This window comes from Corvus cornix, chromosome 14, assembly GCF_000738735.6.
Source record: "Corvus cornix cornix isolate S_Up_H32 chromosome 14, ASM73873v5, whole genome shotgun sequence".
NCBI lineage: Eukaryota > Metazoa > Chordata > Aves > Passeriformes > Corvidae > Corvus > Corvus cornix.
The window spans coordinates 8,005,919-8,024,977 of NC_046344.1; the positions used below are offsets into that span (position 1 = coordinate 8,005,919).

At 52.0% G+C, this 19,059-nt stretch overlaps 2 protein-coding genes across 8 annotated transcripts in view; one reads left to right on the forward strand and one right to left on the reverse strand.

Moving 5' to 3' along the window:
* TSC2 (TSC complex subunit 2) overlaps positions 1-13,845 on the forward strand; it is a 32,324-nt gene extending 18,479 nt beyond the window's left edge. For 3 of the 6 annotated variants that reach the window (XM_010392281.4, XM_010392280.4, XM_010392284.4), the window contains 16 exons: positions 396-560; positions 1,342-1,494; positions 1,650-1,762; positions 2,313-2,534; positions 3,225-3,440; positions 4,998-5,066; positions 7,122-7,282; positions 7,766-8,250; positions 9,011-9,086; positions 9,364-9,450; positions 9,647-9,833; positions 10,662-10,801; positions 11,000-11,078; positions 11,598-11,689; positions 11,962-12,060; positions 12,413-13,845. In XM_010392281.4, the coding sequence (XP_010390583.2) occupies positions 396-560; positions 1,342-1,494; positions 1,650-1,762; positions 2,313-2,534; positions 3,225-3,440; positions 4,998-5,066; positions 7,122-7,282; positions 7,766-8,250; positions 9,011-9,086; positions 9,364-9,450; positions 9,647-9,833; positions 10,662-10,801; positions 11,000-11,078; positions 11,598-11,689; positions 11,962-12,060; positions 12,413-12,580 (2,512 nt within the window). In that variant the 3' untranslated portion in view covers positions 12,581-13,845. The remainder of the gene's footprint in view (positions 1-395; positions 561-1,341; positions 1,495-1,649; positions 1,763-2,312; positions 2,535-3,224; positions 3,441-4,997; positions 5,067-7,121; positions 7,283-7,765; positions 8,251-9,010; positions 9,087-9,363; positions 9,451-9,646; positions 9,834-10,661; positions 10,802-10,999; positions 11,079-11,597; positions 11,690-11,961; positions 12,061-12,412) is intronic. The other 3 variants (XM_010392282.4, XM_010392283.4, XM_010392286.4) reach the window with 1 other exon arrangement.
* Positions 13,846-14,249: 404 nt separating this feature from the next.
* Positions 14,250-19,059, reverse strand: part of PKD1 (polycystin 1, transient receptor potential channel interacting) — a 79,763-nt gene continuing 74,953 nt past the window's right edge. For both annotated transcript variants that reach the window (XM_039559992.1, XM_039559991.1), the window contains exons 45-46: positions 18,671-18,985; positions 14,250-18,314 (exon numbers count right to left, since the gene is read on the reverse strand). In XM_039559992.1, coding sequence (XP_039415926.1) covers positions 17,736-18,314; positions 18,671-18,985 — 894 coding nt within the window. In that variant the 3' untranslated portion in view covers positions 14,250-17,735. The remainder of the gene's footprint in view (positions 18,315-18,670; positions 18,986-19,059) is intronic.

Sequence of the window (19,059 nt, forward strand, 5' to 3'; positions counted from 1 at the left end):
GGATTATAAAGTGAAGTCTGGAGTGCCCCAATTTCTGGCTCATGGGCAACCTGCTGCCTGGGAAGCTGGTGCTGGTCATGGGATGCTTGCCCTCAGCATAGATTAGGAACTCAGAGCTGCCACTCACTCCTTGCTTGGTGCACTTGCCCATGGGCCACCAACATCAGAGAGCACTGGCCTGGCCAGCTGAGTGACGTTGGAGTCTCTCCAGAGAAAATACACTTCCTGCAACGACAACCTGGGAAGCACAACATGAGGCTGATCCCAAAATCTGTTTCCCAGTCCCTGGGTTTGATGGCTGGCACGTGCATGTACAGCAGGGTCTGCATCCCGCCGTCTGTGGGGACAGGGACATGGAGCAATCTGATCTGTCACTTGGGGGTATTCTCTTCCAGTCGCATCCAAACATCCATCACCAGCTCGAGCCTGGGCTCTGCAGATGAAAACTCCATGGCTCAGGCTGATGACAACTTGAAAAACCTGCACCTGGAGCTGACAGAGACCTGTCTGGACATGATGGCTCGATACGTCTTCTCCAACTTCACTGCTGTGCCCAAGAGGTCAGTCAGGGACCAGGGACACATGGGTGGGTTTCAGGTTCGTGTTTCACTTTATTGGTGGAAAAACGTTGGGATTCTGGCAGGCCCAGGCTCTGAAGCCTTTCCTCACTGATAAAATCTTGGCTAAAGAGGAGATGAAATGAGGGAAGACTGTAGAAGAGAAGGCTATGGGAAGGCCTTGGAGCTCCTTCCAGTGCCTAAAGGGGCTCCAGGAGAGCTGGAGAGGGACTTGGGACAAGGGATGGAGGGACAGGACACAGGGAATGGTTTCCCACTGCCAGAGGGCAGGGTTAGATGGGATATTGGGAAGGAATTTTTCTGTGTGAGGGTGGTGAGGTGCTGGAATGGATTTCCCAGGGGATGCCCCATCCCTGGAGGTGTTCCAGGCCAGGCTGGACAGGGCTTGGAGCACCCTGGAATAGTGGAAGGTGTCCCTGCCCATGGCAGGGGGTGGCACTGGATGGACTTAAAGGTTCCTCCCAACCCAAACCGTTCTGTGGTTCTGTCAAATCTGACAAATCCTTTGCCTCAGCCTGGACCTGTCTGGAGGAGATGCCTTGAAGGTCTGGAGCAGGACTTTGCTCCATGTCTGTGCTGGATAACCAGAGTCTGCTGCAGAAGCTCATCCATCATCCTGATGGGTAACGTGGATGGTGGCAGCTAAGGGGAGTGGCACAGATGCTGTGTAAAGAAGGGAAGCAGGCAGCACCTCCTGCATGGTTAATGACATCAGCTCTGTCCTCTGCCTCCTGAGGAATCTTCACCCCAAATGTGTTCCCAGGTCTCCTGTGGGTGAGTTTCTGCTGGCTGGAGGAAGGACCAAGACGTGGCTGGTTGGTAACAAGCTGGTGACCATCACTACAAGTGTTGGAACAGGAACAAGGTCCCTGCTTGGCCTGGACTCTGCAGAGTTCCAGAGCACCCCAGAATCAAGGTAAGTTTCTCTCCCATGTCTAGAAGTCGCCACTTGACAAAGTCACCTAAACCACTACATCTTTGTAGTTTTTCCTCTTGCTGTAAGAGGAATGTTTCATTTGTCCATCACGGCTGATTCCTCTCTCAACATCACCAATGTCTTCTTTCCTACAGCTCAGACCCTGTTTTGCAAGTGAGACAGACCAAGGAAGCTCCAGCCAAGCTGGAATCCCAGGCTGGGCAGCAGGTCTGCAGGGGCTCCCGCAACAGAGTCCGATCCATGTCAGGTAAGTTCCCATCCTGGGCTCTCCCTGCCATTCCTGGGCTTTCCCTGCCATTCCTGGGCTCTCCTTGCCATTCCTGGGGCCCTGCCACAGGCTGAAGGCTCCAGGTGCCTCCTCTGTCTGAGCTAATTTGAGACCTGGAGCTGTCTGGTGTTTAATGAGGGGTGGGTACCAGGGGCTCCTCCTGCTTCCCTCTCCTTGCAGGAGAGCTTTGGTGATCCCATAAATTGGTTTATAAAGAACACATGGAAGGTAAAATTTTCTTCATGGTTTAACCCCAGCTGGCAGCTAAGCCCCACCCATGTGCTCATGCAGGCCGCTGTGGGGGGATGGAGGAGAGAATTGGAAGGGGAGAAGAAAATTTGTGGATTGAGAGAAGAACAGTTTAATAATTGAAATGAAATAATAGTAACAATAATAATTGTAATGACAAGGGAAATAAAACCAGGTTATTGTGTATGCAGCTGCTAGAGGAGCTTAAAAGCCTCATTCCTGGGATATTTTTGGGGCTAACTAAGCATGCCTCTCCCTTGGATTGTGTCTGTCCTGCCAGGTGGTCATGCCTTACGTGTTGGTGCCTTAGACAGCTCAGCCTCCCATTTTCCCAGTGGCTCGACTTCCCAAGGGACACAGGGCCCTCCTGCTGCTGCAGCTCGCCCAGAGAAGGCCAGTCCTGCTCCACAGACAGCCCTGCAGAAGGAAAAAGCCAACTTGGCTGCCTACGTGCCACTGCTGACCCAGGGCTGGGCAGAAATCCTGGTGCGCAGGCCCACAGGTGGGTACCTGAGTGTGGGGTGGGATCCTGGATTTGGTGAGAAACCAGAGCCTGGGTGAAGGAGAAAAATCCATATTTGATTGTAAATGGATCTGTTTGTGGCTTACTGACTTTTGAAACTATAGAACCATGGGATGGTTTGGGTTGGAAGGGACCTTAAAACTCATCCAGTGCCACCCCCTGCCATGGGCAGGGACGCCTTCCACTATCCCAGGTTGCTCCAAGCCCTGTCCAACCTGGCCTTGGGCACCTCCAGGGATGGGACATCCACAAGTCTGGGCAGCTGCACAGTTATGTTTGCTCTTAAGGAAGGAATAACAACCTGTTCAAGGTCAAAATTCTTGAACACCAGTATGTTCCACGAGATTAACAGGAATTACCTATTTCAGCTGAGAGCTGTTTCATGAGAAAATAACTGACCTGGTGTTAATTAGGACACTTGAGTGTTTTGGATGCCTTTGGGAATCTGCTGTAGCAGTGAGTTACCAGGGGTGGGTTTTGCGGAGCTTGGGGTGAAGTGCAGAACACTGGGAGTAGCAAGTGAATCAAGTCATTCTGCAGAAGAACTGAGAACTTGCTCCATTTGGATTTTTATTTGCAAATTCCAAATCAATTTATGCATTTTCAACACGAGCTGTAATCTTTGGGGGAGCTGGGAGTACTGACCCCTTCCCCAACTGTCTGCTGCAGGTAACACGAGCTGGCTGATGAGCCTGGAGAACCCGCTGAGCCCCTTTTCCTCAGACATCAACAACATGCCTCTGCAGGAGCTCTCCAACGCCCTCATGGCTGCAGAACGTTTCAAGGAGCACCGAGAGACAGCTCTGTACAAATCCCTGTCCGTGCCCTCCTCCAGCCTGGCCACGGGAACGGCCAAACCCTCGCTGCTGCAGCGCTCCAACACAGGTGGGAGCTGCCGGCAGAGCGTGAACAGCTCCAGGCTCTGCTGGGTCTCTGCAGGGCTTCTAGAGCAGCTGGGAGTGTGAGGGGGGCCAGCAATGAGAAAGGGAATCAGTTCTTGTCCCTAGAAGTGAAAAATTCCCTTCCTCCTTGCTTCTGCTGTCCTGTAGGGGAAGAGGAGAACAGGGGAGTAACGGAGCTGCTTTGCAGGAGTCGTGTGTTTCGTGTGTTCCCCAAATGAAAATGAACAAAGTCATGGATCTGTTCCTTCACCCACTTGTTTGGGGCTGATCTGGGCATCCCACTTGTGGATGGATCTTTCCATGCAGTGTTTCCATTTCCATTTGTCTTCAGTTTGGGAGTCTGTGTCGGGCACTCAGAGCTGCAGGTTCCTGGGGAATGGCCTCTTCCAAACCTTGCCAGCCAGGAGGAGTTGGTTGCTGCTGGCTTTTAGAGCAGAATGCAAATCCTGTTGGATTTACCCACCTCTGAAAATGACTTGTCAGCCTTCAGTTGAACCACTCGAGTTTCATTTGCTGGCTTGACTTTAACACAGTGGCTGAGGATTTTCACTCTGTTTAATGTGCTGCTAGTTCCTCTTAAAAAGCTGTTAATGTTGGGAGATTGGTGTTGACTAACAGCTGCAATTTTTGAAGCTTTCTGCAGCCCCTGCTCGAGCTCTTATCCAGTGATATCCAACACTGAGGCTCTGAGCACTGCAGACACCATCAGAATTGAGCAGTGGTACCAGCAGACCAGGCTTTGCTGGGGAAAAATGGGACGGATTGTCTGGAAATCTGGTAAAAATGCCAGTTTTCAGGTTTGTTTTAAGAAGGGCAGGGTATATTTTAGTATTTCAGAACGTGTAAACACAAAATTGGAGTCAAATTATCACGTCTTACAAACAAACAAAGTAATTATTTTCCATAAACGCTTCTGTGACTAAAAATTTGTGGTATATGGAGCTAAGTGGAGAGCTGAACCCACACCACCTGAATGCCACTCCTGTGCCAGTCTGAGAGTAATTTTGGCCCACATCCTTGTTAACCAGACTTGCTGGAGCTGGCTGGGGAAGGACCATTTGGAAGAAGTTTTGCTGTCAGACTGTCACATGCCTGCTCTGCCTCTTTAGAGGTTAAACCTCTGTGAGTCTTTACCCAGATTTCTATTCTCCAGACTCTTCTGTGGGTTTAAAAGTGACCTTGTGCAGGTCAGGAAAGGCTCAGCCTGGTTTCCTGTGTGTGCTGGGATATCAGGAAGGGATTTTCTGTTCCTAAGCCTCACAAAATGCATTCTGCAAAGGGAGCAGTTGGAGCCTGCACTGTTGGATGTGTTTATTCCTCCTTATTCGTGTTGAGACCTTGTGCCCTTAAAGTATCCCTTTGGCATCTGGTGAGCTTATCCCAGCTTGTTCTTTCCTTTGTTTCATTTATTTATTTGTTTGTTTTAAACTAGGCTCTTGGTTACATTTTAAACTCTGTGCTTTTTAATTTTTTTATAATTTTTTTTCATATAGTCTCTCCTTCCTTTTGATGTAGCTGCTCACTTGATTTCCCTTTGCAGTGGCCTCTTTCTCTTCCATGTACCAGTCCAGTTGTCAAGGGAAGTTGCACAGGAGCATATCCTGGGCAGGTATATTTATATATATTTAAGGAAAAAAACAACCAAACAGTATTGCCATAGAAGAACACCTCTGATTCATAGAAAATGTATCCCTCATCCCTCATTTTCCCCTTCCATGTCTCCTGTCTGTCCCCAGTCTCATCACTCTCAACAAATGGGATCTTGACTAGCATGAAGAAGTCCAAGCCAGATCCAACATTTGCAAGTGCAGACAATTTCTTAAAGCAACTTTGCTTTTAGCTGGGGTGGCTTGTGAGTCATGAGGCCAGGTGTTAAATGACCTGTCAAAACGTGGCTGGGTTAATTAATTCTTCATTTGCAGCTTCATTTTCCAATTGGCTTTGTGTTCTGCTCAGTGGAAAAGCTCCCAGTTGTGAGAAGAGCAGTGTGTGCTGCAGGACAGGCTCCCCTTGGAGCTGCTCAGCCCAGGGATCTGCCAGAATTGGACACAGAAAGATAAAAGCAGCTGATAATATGTATATATTTTATATATGGATAAAGTTCAGCCAGCATGGAGGCTGGTTAAGAGATTTTTAAATTAAAAGAAATATATTTCGGCAGAAAACCTGCTAAATTCTGCCTTTTAGAGGCTCTACAGAAGTATGAAATCTTTCTCTACTTCAGTAAAATTGATTTCATAATTAAGTGAAGTGGAGATCAAATTACACACCTTATGAGCACAACACCTGCATTGCTTTGATAACCTGCAGTGCGTTGTGATTTTAATTAGAGGGTTCAAATGTTTTTCTGCCTCTTTACTTTACTGGAAAACTCCCAGTAGAGCAGTGGGGTGTTCTGAGCTGCTGCTGGTTGCTGTCAGAGGCCTCTCAAAGCAACACAAAGCTGCTGCAGTTCAATATTTTTCTGTACTTCTCTCTGCTCCTGTTATTCTCTTCCCACCTAAAGAATAATTAGTGCTTGGGTTGTTTCAAAGCACCAGCAATCTTGGCAGTGGTGTAGGAGGGGAGCTTGGAAGCCCTGGGTATCTGCAGGTGTGTTCTGGCTTGGACAGCTAACCAGATCAGCACGTTGTTTTGGTTCCTTTTGGTTTGTTTTGTATTTTTAAAAGGTTTGTGTGTGCAATGCTAACTCTTAATTGCTTCTTTGAAATAACTTTGGTCCTGCGAGCTGAAATCAATCCAGGAAAAGCTGCTATAGTGATTTTTTCTTTGTATTTTTTTTAATTTTGCTGATTTTATTTATGTTTTGTGTGTGCTAATTTTTGGTTTTATTATTGTTATTATTTTGGAAAACAAATCTTGGCCTTTCAGATTGGTCTTCCAGTCCCTTGTGTGCATAATGGGAAGCCTCCTGTTCTCCAGCCTTTTCCTCAGGACAAAAAGTAAGGCCAGAGGAGCCTTTGGTCAGACTCATCCCTGTGGTCAGTGCCTGGAGCAGATCCAAGGTTAAATCCTCCACGTAGGCAGGGCTTCCACGGAGCTTTTTTGTCAGTGTGGTTCCACTCCCTGTGTGTCTGAGCAGATGCCACCTGCAGTGCCCGTGTCACCCCTGCTCTCGTCGTTCCACATGTTCAGGGCTGAATTGTTTTGCTTCTCCTGAGACATTCTAGGAAAGCTGCCAAACTGCAAGGAAGTGGCTCCTAGGAAAATTTCTGATCTCCTTGTAGGCCTCAAGGCACAGAAGCGTTGCATTTCAGTACAAGAAAAGCTCCCTTTGTTGCAGCCTTGCACAGAGCTGATGCCTCCAGCGAGCTTTTATCCGGTACTTTCCTACATCTCTGTAGTTCCTGTCTGTCCTGGTAACCCATGTCCAAGGTCCCGTTTCCTCATCCCGTGCCCTGCTTGTCCCTCAGCAACAATTGGAAAAAACAGCTGCACTTCCTTAGCCCAAGGCAGGCAGCCCTTGGCTGTGAGGGTGAGGTGATTTATTCCCTGGAAAAAGGGGAGCCAGGAGCGAGTCTGACATGACAAGAAATGCCAGGGCACTCATTCCATATGGCCTTCCGTTGAGATCCCGTAGGGAAAAGGCTGGTACTTGAGAGGAGAGGAGGGGGGCTCGTCCCCGTGTCCCCTCTCCACAGCTCCCGTGCCGGTGTCTCCGTAGAATCTGCTGTGGTGCTGGAGGAAGGGAGCGCGGGGGAGATGGAGCTCAGGGAGGCCGAGTCCCCTGCGGAGTCCCCGGAGAGCGAGGACGTGGAGACCTCGTGTTCCGAGCACGTCCTGAGCGAGGAGAGGTTTGGAAAAGCCCAGGACTCCTACAGCAGGGTAAGGAGAGGCCCAGGGCGAGCAGTGGGTGACAGCCAGGAAGGGATTGTGCATGAATTCCCTCATGGCACCCTCAGAAATAGCTCACTGATGGTGCTGGGAGTCTGGATGGCCTGGAAGGATTCAGGGGAAAATCCCTGTTTTATCAGGGACCTTGATCCGCATTGCTTTGTGCTGCTTCCTGCCCACGTTTCCCTGGAAGTGTTGGGGTGCCTTGAGCATTGCTGTTGTCAGCTTTTATTCTGGCTGTCAGGAAAAGGAAGGAATCCTTCCCTGTGAGGGTGGGGAGACCTTGGCGCAGGGTGCCCAGAGAAGCTGTGGCTGCCCCACAGCTCTCTGCTCCACTGCTTGGAGTGTCCCAGGCCAGGTTGTGTGGGGCTTGGAGCAACCACGGGATGAGCTTTAAGGTCTATCCCAACCCAAACCATTCTGGGATTCTTTGATTCCTTGAAAACTTGTATTCTGTGTGTCTTTCTCTTCCAGTCCTCCTCCACCTCCAGCCAGGAAGACAAGTCACTGAAGTCGGAGGAGCTGGTGGAGGGCGGGATCCCCATCGGGCGGGAGGAGGGCCGGGTGCTGGAGGAGCTCTCCTTCCAGCCCTCGCAGCCCCTCAGCAAGTCCAGCTCCTCTCCCGAGCTCCAGACGCTGCAGGAGGTGCTCAAGGATGCCAACGGCCGGGAGGTGCCCAGGAGGCTGAGCACGGAAGTGAAATCCAAATCCCAGTCGGGGAACCTGGAAGGGGAAGGGCTGGGCAGCTGGCTGGGCAGGGGGGACGACAGCAGGGCCACCGGGCCGGGGGGTGGCACCGGGGCTGTCACCTCACCCCGCTCGCCCTCAGGGCACCGGCCCCGGGGCTACACCATCTCCGACTCTGCCCCGTCCAGGAGGGGGAAGAGGATCGAGAGAGATGCCTTCAAGGGCAGGACAGCAGCTTCCAACGCGGAGAAAGTCCCTGGGATAAACCCCAGGTGGGTGCAGGGCCCCTGAGCTGCCCCATCAGGGGCTCCTTCAGGAGGGGCTGCTTGGGTGGGGTCTGCAAAGCATCTGATTGAAAAATGAATTACCTGCTTGATTCAGGAGCTAGTACAGACCTGTTGAGCACAGTACCACTGAATTAATTTTGGGATTAGGAAACAGAACTCCCAAATGGTGAAAGAAATAGATGAATAGTTTCCTCCTGTACTTAATGTACTCAATTTAGGGGCTGTGGTTTGACTGCAGGTTACCCAGGGTTAATTTTGCTGTGAACAGAGTGAATTGCTGGTTTTGCATTTCAAGAAATAGAATGTGCAAAATCCCAAGAAGGAGAAGAAGGTTTGTAATTGTTGCTTTTTGAACTGGGGATATTGTTAGCTGTCTGAAATTGCATGATGAGACAATTTTCATCTGATTGAGGGCAGGTAAAATGCAAATTTTTGTACAATTTGTGTCTGAAAGCCTAGAAATGCCCCCAGAGCTGTGGAGGGCATTCCTGCTCCTCCACTCCGTGCCTTTGAACAGGGAATTTTTGTGGCTGCTGCTGTTTGACACATTATTGTTTTTCTGACAGGGGTCTATTGCAAACTGCAAGTAGTCCAGGCACTCAGAGTGTCTCTAAAAGATGAATAATACCCTGTTAGCATTTTAATTCCTTCTCTTTTTCTGCTGTACATAATGTTCTTACATCCAACAGATCAAAATTGACTTCATTTTTATTGTAACAGACTTTTCCCTCCCTCTCTCCTTCAGCTTTGTGTTTTTACAGTTGTATCACTCCCCCTTCTTTGGTGATGAAAACAACAAACCCCTCTTGTTGCCAAATGAGGTAGGCAAGGAGTTTTATAAATCTTTAATTTTTTTAACCTCATGACTTTCTTGGAATGCAAATGTTAATCACAAGTGTCCAGCTAAGGTGCTGCAGTTTAAAGGTGTTTCCTACCAGCAGTGCCACAGATGGGAGATTCTCTGTGTTGGGGTTGTGGAGAGGATTTTTTTAAAGATCACAGAGTCCTGGGATGGTTTGGGTTGGAAGGGACCTCGATGGGCAGGGACACCTCCCAGCAGCCCAGGCTGCTCAGGTGGGGTCCCTGTTTTGATTGCAGACGTTTGAGAGGTCGGTGCAGCTCCTGGATCAGATCCCATCCTACGACACACACAAGATTGCAGTGCTCTATGTTGGGGAGGGCCAGGTGAGTGCGTGCAGGGGCTGGAATCCTTATGGAATGCTGGGAACCTCTCCAGCAGTGGGATTTGCCCTGCTCCTGCAGCAGCCTTGCTTTTCCTTAGTTTCTTGTGCTAAAAATCAGTGCGTGCATGAAGCCCTTCTGTGAGGGCAGTCACCTCATCCCAGGAAGGGATCACTTGTGACATGTCCCTGTGTCCCAGAGCAACAACGAGATCGCCATCCTGTCCAACGAGCACGGCTCCTATCGCTACACCGAGTTCCTCACGGGCCTGGGCAAGCTCATCGAGCTCAAGGACTGTCAGCCAGATAAGATTTACCTGGGTGGCCTGGATGTGTGTGGGGAGGATGGACAGTTCACCTACTGCTGGCACGATGACATCATGCAAGGTGAGCTGGAAGGATGGTCTGTGTCTTCTGACTTCACCTGACCTGCCTTACACACTGATTCCTTCCCAGGGATGTAGTGAGGATGTCCTGGGGCTCTGATCCCCTCCTGTTCTGTTAGCTCTGCAGGCTATGTGATGAAGTTCAGGACAGGTGCATATCTGCCTTTCTTAACAAAAAAAATCACACCAGTTTTATGATGCTCTGCTCTGTAAAACAATCTGCTCTGTAAATCTGTGCAACGATCAGCTCTTTAAAGGCTGACAGGGTTTAGTTTAGAGGTTTAGCTGCTTGTCCCCAAGGTGCTGTGAAAGCTGTTCACTGAGGGTGACGTCAGTATTGCTGTGTTTCTCTGGAGAGCAGTTTGGAGCAGGGAATGTCACTGCTGTGGCCATGGCTCATATCACTGCAGTGTCACCCAGCTGCTGCAGCACCAAGCAGTGCAGAAATCATCCAGGATCCAGCAGGATATGGTGAACTTCCCAAATTTTTCTGCACAGCTCTGTGCTCATCATGCTGAGTCCAGTTCCATGGGATGGCTGTAGGCCACTCCCTGTGGCCTTGGGGCTCTGCAGAGCTCAGTTAGGGCAAGTCCTGGTTTAAGCTCTTTTTCCTCCCTTACCCAGGGTCTGTTCCCCATGCTGCTGTGGTCCTTCCCACTGGCTGCTGCACTCTGCTCCAGGGACCCCTGGGGCATCCAGTGGGATGGGATTCAGCTCTCAAAAATGGGGACAAACCTATTGAGGGAGCACAGTTTGTATTTTTATTACTGGCGTGTGACCATTGCTGCTTTCCCAGCCTAGCCTAAGGATCTTTGTGTTCCCTTTCCAGCCATTTTCCACATTGCTACTCTGATGCCCACAAAGGATTTGGATAAATATCGCTGTGACAAGAAGAGGCACCTGGGGAATGATTTTGTTTCTATCGTTTACAATGATTCTGGAGAGGATTTTAAACTGGGCACAATAAAGGTAGGGGGTTTTCCTTGTGGGTGTGTTACAGCAGCACTACAAGGTTGTAAACCTTCATGTGTGGGTGTTACCCTAAAAACAGTGTGGGGATTATGGGGGGAGCTGTTGGCCATGGTGGGGTGTCTGGTGTGAGTTTGACATTCAAACCACAGTGCTGCCAGGGAAATGTTTCTGACTCTTTTACTGGTTTCTCTTTAGGGGCAGTTCAATTTTGTGCATGTGATCATCACCCCCCTGGACTATGACTGTAACCTGGTGACGCTGCAGTGTCGGAAAGGTGGGAAGTCCTCAGCCTTTGCTGTGTTGAGGGCTTGAGTTTCAAAAGTTAAAACTTCTAGGAGAAACTCTCTGGATCCAGTTTGCCCAGTTACATCTGGGTTTGCCCTGCTTGTGTACCTTGACTGGATTGCTCATATTGTGTTCAAGCTCAGGACACAGTGCCAGCAGCAGAGCAGATCCCTCCAACAGCCTGGGGATGTTGGAGGACATGGAGGGTTCAGCAGTGCTGGTGCAGGTGTTTTACCAAAGGGGCACTTTTGGGTGTTTCTGGCTCACAGTTTTGTTCATGTGAGAGCCCAGCAGGCTCTCCCCAAACCTTTATGGAGCAGCCAGAATTTGGGAGCCACTTGTGTTAAGCTGCAGAGTGGGTTCTGTTAGAGTGGGAGCTGTGGAGCTGGTGGGGACTTGTGTAATACAATTCCTCAGGTTTATTTGACTTAAATGTTTAGTTACTGGCAACCTTTTGCTTCTTCTTAACTGTCTTACAAGAATTTTTTTCTTTTCCTTTAAACCAAAGACATGGAGGGTCTGGTGGACACAAGTGTTGCCAAGATCATCTCTGACAAGAACCTGCCCTTTGTGGCCCGTCAGATGGCCCTGCATGCCAATGTGAGTACCCCCAGCTCCCCCAGACCTTCTGACTTCCAGCTGCTGCCTTGGGCCATCACCATCTTCCAAGGAAACAAGCAGGGCCTGCTAAAGCAAAGAAACAACTTTTCTACTTGACCTTGAAGCCAGAGTTGGCACCTGAACAGTCCTAACTCAGAGCTGGATTTCAGTTGCTGTCAAACTGCACACAAAAATCGGATTAATTTTATTGTTGTTGTTATGTTAATGTGGCTCCTCTCTTTCCCTGCTTCTCCCCACCCTTCCCAACCCAGATGGCTTCCCAGGTCCACCACAGCAGATCCAACCCCACGGACACCTACCCCTCCAAATGGATCGCGAGGCTGCGCCACATCAAGAGGCTCCGGCACCGGGTGAGTGGAGCTGCTCTGAGGGGTAGAACTGGCCTTTACTGAGACTCTTACTGCAATTAAGGCAGGTAAAACCAGCTGGCAGAACTTGCTGAGTGGGAGGAGGGGTGTGTATATGGAGGTTAGAATCCAGCTGGTCAGGGAATCAGAGAGTTTGGGTTGGAAGGGACCTCAAGGATCATCCAGTTCCAGTTCTGTTTTGAGAATGACCACCTTTCCCATGGAGAAATTCCTCCTGATGTCCAACACCTGGACACAGAGTGGCACAGTGTCCTGGGTAACCTGCCCTGCCCAGATGGAGAACAGAAAGAGTTTTGGAGAGAATGGAGCTCACCTGTTCTCTGTTGCCTTTCAGCTCCGGGAAGAGACACAGTACCAGAGCCCTGGCCTTCCCCTGCAGCTGCACCCCTCTGCCCCCACAAAACCCCCTCCCCCAGATCCCCCAGGACCCCCTCCCACCTATGAGACAGGGCAGAGGAAGAGGCTGATCTCCTCCGTGGACGACTTCACTGAGTTCGTGTAGGGCCGGGCTCGGGGTGTCCCTGCTGGGACACTGAGGCCATGGAATTGTGGTCCCTGCGTGCTGATCCCTGCACCTGCATGGACACAGGGATTGGGAGGCACAGCCTGGCTGCTCCTTGCATGTGGACTTGGCACTGAACCTGCCAGGAGCTTCGGGTGCCCCTGAGGAGGACACTGGATTCCCAGCAGAAGCTCCCAGAGGACCAACGCACTGTGTTTGGTTTGATTTGAGCTGTTCCAAGGCTTCTCTTTTGGGAACTTCCCTGCAGAACCTTTCTTTGGACTCCTTCCACACCAGCTCCTGGTGGAAGCAGACAAAGGATGATGTTCTGCAGATCCTCACATGAAGGCACAGGAATTGTGGAATTTTTGAGGACTTAATTGAGAATGAAATATGAAGTATTGGAAATCCAGTTGCTATTTCTGAGCACCCAGGAATCCCAGCTCCTCCCTGGACCTCGGCAGCACTTGGACTCTTCAGGCTCTGCCTCATTCTACTGCCAGTTCTGGAAAGAGTTCATTTGGGTTCTCTCCTGCCCAAAATGCTGCTTAAATTCCCAAGGTTTGTCTTCATTTTGAGGAATTCCCAGTAAAGCCTCTCTCCCTCAGCAGAGATTATTTTGCCACCAGAAGTAACAGCAAAGAGGGAAGGGGAGCAGTGGAAGGGCAGAGCTTGGCCAGCAGTCCCTGGGGAATGAAGAGTCTGACCCCCATGGCTGACTCCAGGTGTTCAGACCCAGCTTCCAGATCCATCTGCAGAACTTCCTGTGGTTGGAGGAATGCTGGGGTGTCTCATCCTTACCCATGCACCTGATAAATCCCTTTTTGTCTGCTGCCAAGTCTTGGGGCATCATCTTCCCCACGAGTTTTGCCTATTTCCTGACAGGGAGTCTCCTGGGAGAGGCTGAAGCAGTGCAGTTGGACCTTGCAGGGCAGGTGGGCACAGCTGGACTGGGACTTGCAGCCCATCCTGAGGCAAGGAGGGCACCAGACACTACAGTACCCAACTGGGAGGCACCTCGTAAGCTGGACTATACTGTGAGCACTTCATCTCCTGCTTTGTCTGTGAGTGGGAAGCGTGGATTTGGGAATGGCTGACAGCAGGGAGATGAAGACAAGTGCAATGTGCACGTGGGACTGTGAAGGGACAGGCGAGGGGACAAAGGGCCAGCCCTCGCCTGTGCAGGTGTGTGGGAACACCAAGTGTCCGTTGTGTTTGAGTGTTTATGAGTCGTAAAGGAAATAAAATCTTTGTCTGATCAGTGAGTTCTTGAGGTCCTGGGAAAGTTGAAACTCTTTCCTGATCATGTAAATCCTTCCTCCTTTCCTGCTTTAGTTTCCCAATATGTGTTGCTCATGGAACCACCCCCCACCCCCCCTCCCAGTGCTGGACACATGGATTCCTGGCCATATTCCAGTCCCTGGACAGGGATATTCCATGCAGTTCAGCTTCAGGGAACCTCTGTGCTGGGGAGGGGATTTTTCTGTCAGCTTTGTCCTTGTGCCATCCCCAGCCCCCACCAGTGAGCTCATTCATTAATGCCTGATAGGCTGGAGGATTTAATAAAGTGTCTTGTGTTGTGCAGGAGACCTTAATTAAAATTATGGATGCAGAGAGAATGAGGGTGGGGTGGAGAGGAGTGTCTGGAGCAGGACAAAAGCACGTGAGCCAGGTTTTAGCAGTCAGTGTTTATTTGACTTTGTCACTTTGTAAGAAACATCCCCACAGTTAAAAAATACACCATTTTTGTTTGCAGTGAAATGCTGACCAGACAGGAACCATTGGCATTTTGGTCATAATCGTTGTTCTTTGAAAAAAAAAAAAAAAAATAAGGCACTTACAGAAGTCCCTCCCTCTCCCTTGGAACAAATGGATGGGGGTTTCATTTTTCATTTAAGCAGCTTGATCCTGATGCATCATTGTGAGATTCAAGGCAATAAATAAGACACCATCTCTCGGTGACTACAGACACAAAAATATACATTCAGGGGGTTTTATGGGCTTTGAGTCAAGTTTATTGCTGTGAGGGTGTAACTCCATGACTAAATGCCTCTGGCTGCAGAGGAGCCTTAGCTGGGACATGGAGGGGACCCTGGGATGCTGCTGGAGCTGGCACAGGAACTGCTGCACTGAGAACTGTGAGTGCTGGAAGCTGTGGGTGCTGCCCACCACGCAGGGCTGGGCTTTTCAAGGAACTGTGGGGGGCAGAGCTGCTCTCCATACTTCAGGGAAGGCCAGAAGTAAGGCAGTTGTCTGATCCCATTTTGCTCCTCTCCGATCAGAAGGAGCACTTGGTAAAGTCACACGCACCGAGTCACACTCACACACACAGGCAGGGCAAGGAACAGGCACTTGGGAACAAAAATCCTGATGGGTTTGGGGAGCATCTTTGTTCCAGCGGCCCCTTAGCTTAGGGGTGGCTGCTCCAAGTATTTGGGGCCCTGCTGGCCCCTCCTGCCTCCGTCTCCTTCCCACACTTCCCTCCTACTCCCAACCTCTTCTAATGGGGATACTCAAGCTGAGAACTGACCCCTGCATCAGAACTTAACTTTTTGGCTCTTCATGAGATTTCCAAGACCTGCTTGGTTAATTTGGGAAATTTCAATCACTGAAAATTCCCACAGGGCCCTCGGAGGGGTTGGATCTACAGCCCTGGTGCTCCACACAGGTGCCAGGGGCTGTGCCAGGGCAGGTGTGCAGGGGAAAGGAGCTTTGGAGCTGGAGGGACTCCAGCCCTGGGCCCTGGGGACATCCCAGGTCTCTGGGACACCTCCCCACTGTTCCTCTACTACCTTGGGGGTTTGGGGACATGGCACTGGCACTGTCCCTGTCACCAAAAAGGAGTCACAGGCATATGCCAAGCTGAGCCTGATGCTGTGCTGCCTGGGAAGTCAAAGGAACAAAAAATCCAAGGCAAATAGTTTTCTCTGACTTGAAAACCAGGGATTTTTTCTGAGCACAGAGCACAAAGCTGACCAGCACCCGGGCTCAGCCTCTAGCTGCTGGTTCTGCCTGCTCCAGGCACCCTCTAGGCCCCTCCCTGTCCCACTCCTGCCCTCTGGGCCCTTCACTGCCCTCTCCCACCTGCCCTTCTGCCACTACCAACCTCTCCTGGTTACCAGTATTGGATTTCTCCCCTCTGCACTCCACTTCTCTGTGCCCTCTGCTGTTCCAACACCTCCATGCCGACCAAGCACCACCTCACTTGTCTCCTCCTGCCCTCATCCCTCCACAACCTTTCCACAACGTCTGTCCTGAACAGCACCTGAGTTTTCCAAAGGTAACTTAGACCTGTCCCAAAGGCATCCCCGAGCACCCTGTTTCCCCTGCAGTCACCCTGACACACATGGCCAAGAAAGCACATGGATGCTGGAATGAAACCTTCACAAATATCCAACACAGCTGGGGGCTGGAGGGGAGGTTCAGGAGGGGATGGAACAATGCAAGTATTTTAGGAGCCCCCTCTCTCTGCCTGGAGAAGTCTCCCCTGTCCTGGGAAGGTGCTTCCTGGCCCACCAGCACCAGAAGCAGCTGAACCTGAGGCTCCTGCCCTGCAGCTCTGCCCCTCTCAGCCTTCCCTCCCACCCTTCTCACCTGTCCAAAGCATGGAGCAGGTTCTGGAACACATGGAGGGGCCCACTGGGGGCTTTTCCCCATCCACCTGTGGCCACTGCCCCAAGCCAGCCTAGGAGAGCACACACACCACACACACACACAGACACCCAATCCTTATATACATGGGACATTCCCAGGAAGAAGCACTTAATACATCCTTTAAATAACTCTGACAATAGTGTTCTGTCTCCTATCTACATGTTTCAAACACGGTACCGATGCTATGAAAATATAGCAAACATACAAAAATATATACATTTAAAAACCAAACAAACCCCGTATAAATTACTTACAATAGCCATAAGGTGAAATGGGGCTGAGGAGGGGAAGGCAGCCCCTGGAGAGGGCTTCAGGCACCCCCAGGCTGTGATCTGGGGGGCCCCATGGCACAGGCCAGCTGTAGCCCAGCAGCTGTAGGCCAGCACATGGTGAATCCCAGCTGGCAAGGCTGGAGGGCCCCCAAAAAAAGCTCCCTCAGGGCTTCACCTGCCTCCTTTGTGCTCAGGGAAGGTGCTGGCACGGCTGCCTGAGCTGGGGCTGCGCTCCCCTCCTCCCTGTCCATTTCAGTTTATGATTTAAACAAACAAAATACTGCTTTTGTGATATATTATCCCATTCTTAGCTCGCACGTGTCACTGGTAGCCGAGGAAAGCCTTGTTTAAAGTGCTGGGCAGTACATAGGAACAAGTAAACCAAAAAAATACATATACTTAGAGCAATACATTCCTTGGGTTAGAGAAGCCAAGCAGCCAGTGGCGCCTGCACCCCGGGGCCACAGCGGGGGGACAGGGCAGGTGGGGACCGCAGTGACACCAGCACGTTGGGAACCCCACACTGGGAGTTGGGAATCCCATGCTGGGAGTTTGGGAACCCCATGCTCAGAGGTGGCTGAGGCAGCCCAGGGGTCTCTTGTCCCCAGCTCGCTGCAATGTCCTTTGTTTTAAATATTGGATTTCTTTAAATACAAATAATAGTACCAATTTCTGGAGGATAAAAGTAGCCAATACTGGAAATTAACTGCTCTGGGTGTAGATAGCATTTCCCTATATATCTATTTATGCTTAAAAAACAAGGTGGATTAAATACCTTCTTGAAAGCTGTCGCTTTCCTCCACAGTGCGTCTGGTCAACAAAAATCCAAGACTTGGTTCAAACCTTTGAGGCCTGGGGCTCTCCTCTCCCTTTCCCATCCGGCACAGCCAGCAGGGAAGGGGGGGAGCCTTGTCCCATCCCCCTGCGCCCACCCAGTCCCCACCTGTGGCCGGTTGCAGCCGGGGCCATAAAACAACCCACAGCTGCTCCCTGTGAGCCAGCAGGGATCTCCTGCACCTGCTCATCCCCTGGGGAAAGGCTCGGCCTTCTCCCCTTCCATCTTTAACACTGGAATGCTCCCGTGGGGCCGGTTCTGGAAGGCCGGTGGCCGTGCCAGCGGCGTGGCGGGAGAGCCCCGGTGCCCGGCCGGCCCAGCCGCCGCGGCAGCTCCGGGCGGGCACAGCCCGCCCCCGGCAAAGCCCTGCCAGGGCATCGCTCCTGCACCCCCGTTACTTGACCGTGGGGTGCACCCGGTTCTTGGCCCGCAGGGGCCGTTTCCTCCTGGCGGCACAGGGCTTGCCCGGTGACCCTGCGGCCGCGCTGACGCCCCGGCTGGCCCGCAGCAGCCGGCCGGGCACCGCGCCCCGGCCGCCCGGCACGGCCCCGGCACAGCGCGGGGACAGCGCGTCCGTGTCCGACAGCTCCGGGGACGGGCCCTGCTCCGAGCCGCCCGAGCAGCCCTGGCCCGGGCCCCCCTCGGGCCCGCGGTGCCTCCTGCGGGCGCGGCGGCTGCGGGAGAACTCGAGCAGGTGCTCGATGCGGGACACGTCCTCCGTCACCTGATTGACGCGGTCGAACTGCGCCAGCAGCATCTCGAAGAGGGAGAGGAGGCGCTGGATGTCAGCGTCCACTTCCAGGCTGTCGCGGGTGCTCAGCACGAGACTCAGCCCGTCCAGCTGGCTGGAGGACGTGGAGGCCCTGGAGCTGTCGGAGGCAGCGCTGGGAGTGGGGCCCCGGAAGGACTTGGAGTCGCTGGAGTCTCGGGAGGGCAGCGGCTCCATCCCTTCAAACCTCACCTTGTGCCGGAACTGGGAGGGAAGAGGGGAGCACGAGCAGGGTTAGGGCAGGAGCTGGGAAGTGGGAACACGCCAAACAGCTCCACGGCTGCTCCCAGCCATTCCTGGTGTGACAGGCCATGGGCTGGGGCTGGATCCCAGATAAAGCCCTGTGGAACCGTGGGGATGAGAATGGGCAGCTGATGCCTGTATGGTTCCCCATCACTAACCCAGCTCTTGGGCCCCCAAGGGTGGCCACTGCTCCAGCCCTCGCCTGCCAGACGAACTTGGCTGCAGGAAGGAGCCAGAGGCAGGGAAAGGCTAAAGATGGTGGATGCTGCTCTGTGCCACCAGGCCCCTTCTCCACAGAGTCCCCAGGCTGCCCTCACCTCCTTGGCTTTGCTGAAGCCCATCCACATCTTGAGCCTGCGCACGAACAGCTCGACCATCTCGTAGTCCTGGGGCTCGAAGGCGGGGCGGTAGAGCTCGGAGTGCATCTCGCGGTAGCTGTGGATCAGCACCACCGCGAGCAGCCGCAGCACAATCCACACCTCCAGCACAATGTAGGTGGTGCAGAAGAGGCAGTAGAGCCCTGAGGCCTCGGGCAGGCAGGGCCAGAGGCTGGCGCTGCCCCGCAGAAGGGCCAGCAGCAGCAGGAGGCTGCTGCCCACACTGCGGAAGGACTCGGAGGAGGAGGAGAAGAGCTGCGAAGGGACAGAGGAGATGCGATGAGAAGGGAGCAGCAGCAAAGTGTTCCCCTGACCCGGAATATTCCCTC